The 2,697-nt window shown below is 33.3% G+C and overlaps 2 protein-coding genes across 2 annotated transcripts in view; both read right to left on the bottom strand.

Moving 5' to 3' along the window:
* The window catches only part of LOC104776841 (protein gar2-like), a 3,612-nt gene extending 3,196 nt beyond the window's left edge, over positions 1–416 (bottom strand). Inside the window, exon 1 of the mRNA XM_010500982.2 lies at positions 9–416. Within this exon, the coding sequence (XP_010499284.1) occupies positions 9–143 (135 nt within the window). The 5' untranslated portion in view covers positions 144–416. The remainder of the gene's footprint in view (positions 1–8) is intronic.
* The window catches only part of LOC104776824 (zinc finger A20 and AN1 domain-containing stress-associated protein 5), a gene marked incomplete in the record, with an annotated part of 6,115 nt that continues 5,724 nt past the window's right edge, over positions 2,307–2,697 (bottom strand). Inside the window, 1 exon segment of the mRNA XM_010500965.2 lies at positions 2,307–2,689.

Here is a 2,697-nt window from a genome sequence, read left to right as displayed (position 1 = left end):
AATCGTACCACGAGAGTGTCATCCGTGTAATCGCCCATATACTCCTTGAGTTTATCCATGACAATCTCTTTCAACTTCACCACTCCTCCATCACTGAAATCACCATTGAAGGTCCGATCATCGACTAGATCAGCGCTTCCCATCTCCTCTGAAATTTTCCCTTACGAGAGATTATATTAAGAACAGAAAGAAAAAAACCCCAACTTTCCCACCGGATTGAGAATACCACTAAAACCCTAACCTACGAGCGATTCAATTAGAGAACAGATATAATCTAGTAGCTCTGGGGTTGGTGGTGGTGGTGCTAGGGTTTGGGTTTCTGGTCGGAGAAATCCAGAGAGCAGTCGATTCGTGATTATTAATCGAAAGGGATTTGCTTCGACAAAACTAATTATAAACGGGGAACCTTTTGCGTTTCAATTTAATTTGCTAACATTTATATTTTTTTTCATAATTGGGTTGGGCCAAAAAATATCATATTAGGTGCTCCAACTTTGAGATTTTCCTTCTTTTTTTTTCTGGTTACAAAATTTAATAGTAATCAATGGGCAATTTGCTAAAATATCAACATTTTTGTTTATTTAATTTGTCCCAGTGACTTCTTTTCTTAACACAATTTACTAAAAAAGTGTCAAATATGTTCGAGTAATTGTACTGTCACGCGTTACAAAAAAAAAATTTGGTCTAAAAACGTTCATAATTAATTCGTACTGCTACGAAATATAAACTTGTTGAAAATATCGAAATTTACGAAGATATTAATAAATTTCACGAGATTATTATACACACTTTACAATATTGTTCATCTTCATTCTTTGAATGAATTTTCTTATGTAAACCAATGAATCATACTAAATTTTAATCCCCGTCTTAAACTTTTTCAAAAACTTATAAAAAGCTTTGAACATAAAACACTAAACTCGGACTAGTAAACCTTTTAATATTTACCGTCGTTAAAACGTTGTCGACACTCATATATTACATCCCTCACCCAAGCCTCATCTTCCAAGCATTTTTAAATACTGTCTGAAAAAAACAAGTTAGCCTTTATATAGTTTAAACAATTTTTTGAAGGTTTTTGTATCCTAAAATGTAAAATGAATTTTTTTAGTTTTGTTACGAATCTCTGAAACAGTTCTGAGTTCTGACTAGACTGATAGTTGCCTGAGAATTGAGATATACAATATTTTGTTGGATATCTATTATGCACAGTAACTTGTTGTTTATAGCTTACGAATCCCACAATAATGCATCGCAATTAAAAGATTGTTAAGTTGACAATAAAATAAAATCGTTCTGCATCGGCATTGGTTGGTTGGTGTTACGTACTACGTAGCCATTTTTTCTTTAAAAGTCGCAAGATATTTTTCTAATGCATTGAAAACAATTATTCAAAAAGATATTTGAGAAAATACGTAACCTCTTGCTATGTACTATTAAAAAGCAAAAGTAGAATTTATGATTTTAATATGTAATGCTTTTTTACTATATTGACCTATAAGAAAGAGAAAATAATGGAACACATAAGAAGAAGATGATATAACCCATACAAATCAAACACGTTATTGGTTGCTGCTGCTTATTATACGCCAAGTAAAGTTTTGTCGAGAGAGAGATCTGGGGTTTGTGAGTTGTGTGAATATAGCAAATCAATACGATATAATAAGATGTAATTGGGTGACAAGGGTTTATAACTTTCTAGAGTACGAACAACGAATCTCTATAACAATAGTCTCTAATGATAAAAAGTTACGGCCAAAAGATTAAAAAAAAAAACCACTAAAGAGACGATAAAGGTGAGAGAAATAATACAAATCAATAGATATCGAAGTCGTCAAAGTCATCCTCAAATTTGTTGAAGAAGTTGGAGTCTTTTAACCCCCACTCGGTGGATAAAAATCCTCCACCGTCTCTTAACATATCCGTAGACTCGTAGTAATCATCATCGACGTCCATCGCCGTATCCATCGAAGATTCTTCATATTCCATCTCTGCCAAAAAATCACGGGGCATCATTGGCGGCCTCATCATCCCCTGTCGCCAACCTCTATTCATCATTGCTTAAGAAAAAAAAAAGATGTGTTTTCAGTTTTTGAGGATTAGGGCATCCTTGTGTAATATCCGGTACATTCATTATAAAGGCCCGTTAATTAGAAAAGGGAATTGGGCCATCTTTTCTATTTATTTTCATAAATAGTTTACAAAAATATAAAATAGAAAATTTAAAAAGATTTGTGACGCATAATGGACTAATCGTTGATAAGTACAGCTAAACCACACGAAACGTAACCAGAGAGACACGTTCCTAAAAATGACCAAAGCACCCCTTTTCGTTTCTACCGAATCCTTTTTTCACTACATACACATTTCTCGATGATCATCAAGAGGGATCATAGTACATTCGAAAGAAAGCAAATTCATGAATCGGTAAAACGATAATAATAATAATAATCATTCACTAATATAATTAAGCGAATTAAATTAAAAAAAAAAAAAGGAAAAAAATGAGGTTCAGATTTTGATTGAACAGAGGAGGGAGGGAGGAATCTCTCTCTCTGATCTTTCGTTTTTACAACACAGCCACCACCTATCAATCAAATCGATGTCTCTCCGAGCATCTCTTGTTCCCATCGTTAATAGATCGGAGCTTTTTGAACCACCGGCCACCACAAGTTTTTTTTTTTTTTTTTTTTTTTT

Source organism: Camelina sativa, chromosome 1 (assembly GCF_000633955.1).
Source record: "Camelina sativa cultivar DH55 chromosome 1, Cs, whole genome shotgun sequence".
Classification (NCBI taxonomy): domain Eukaryota; kingdom Viridiplantae; phylum Streptophyta; class Magnoliopsida; order Brassicales; family Brassicaceae; genus Camelina; species Camelina sativa.
The sequence above is the reverse complement of the archived record's forward strand: the minus strand, read 5'-3'. Positions and strand labels throughout refer to the sequence as shown.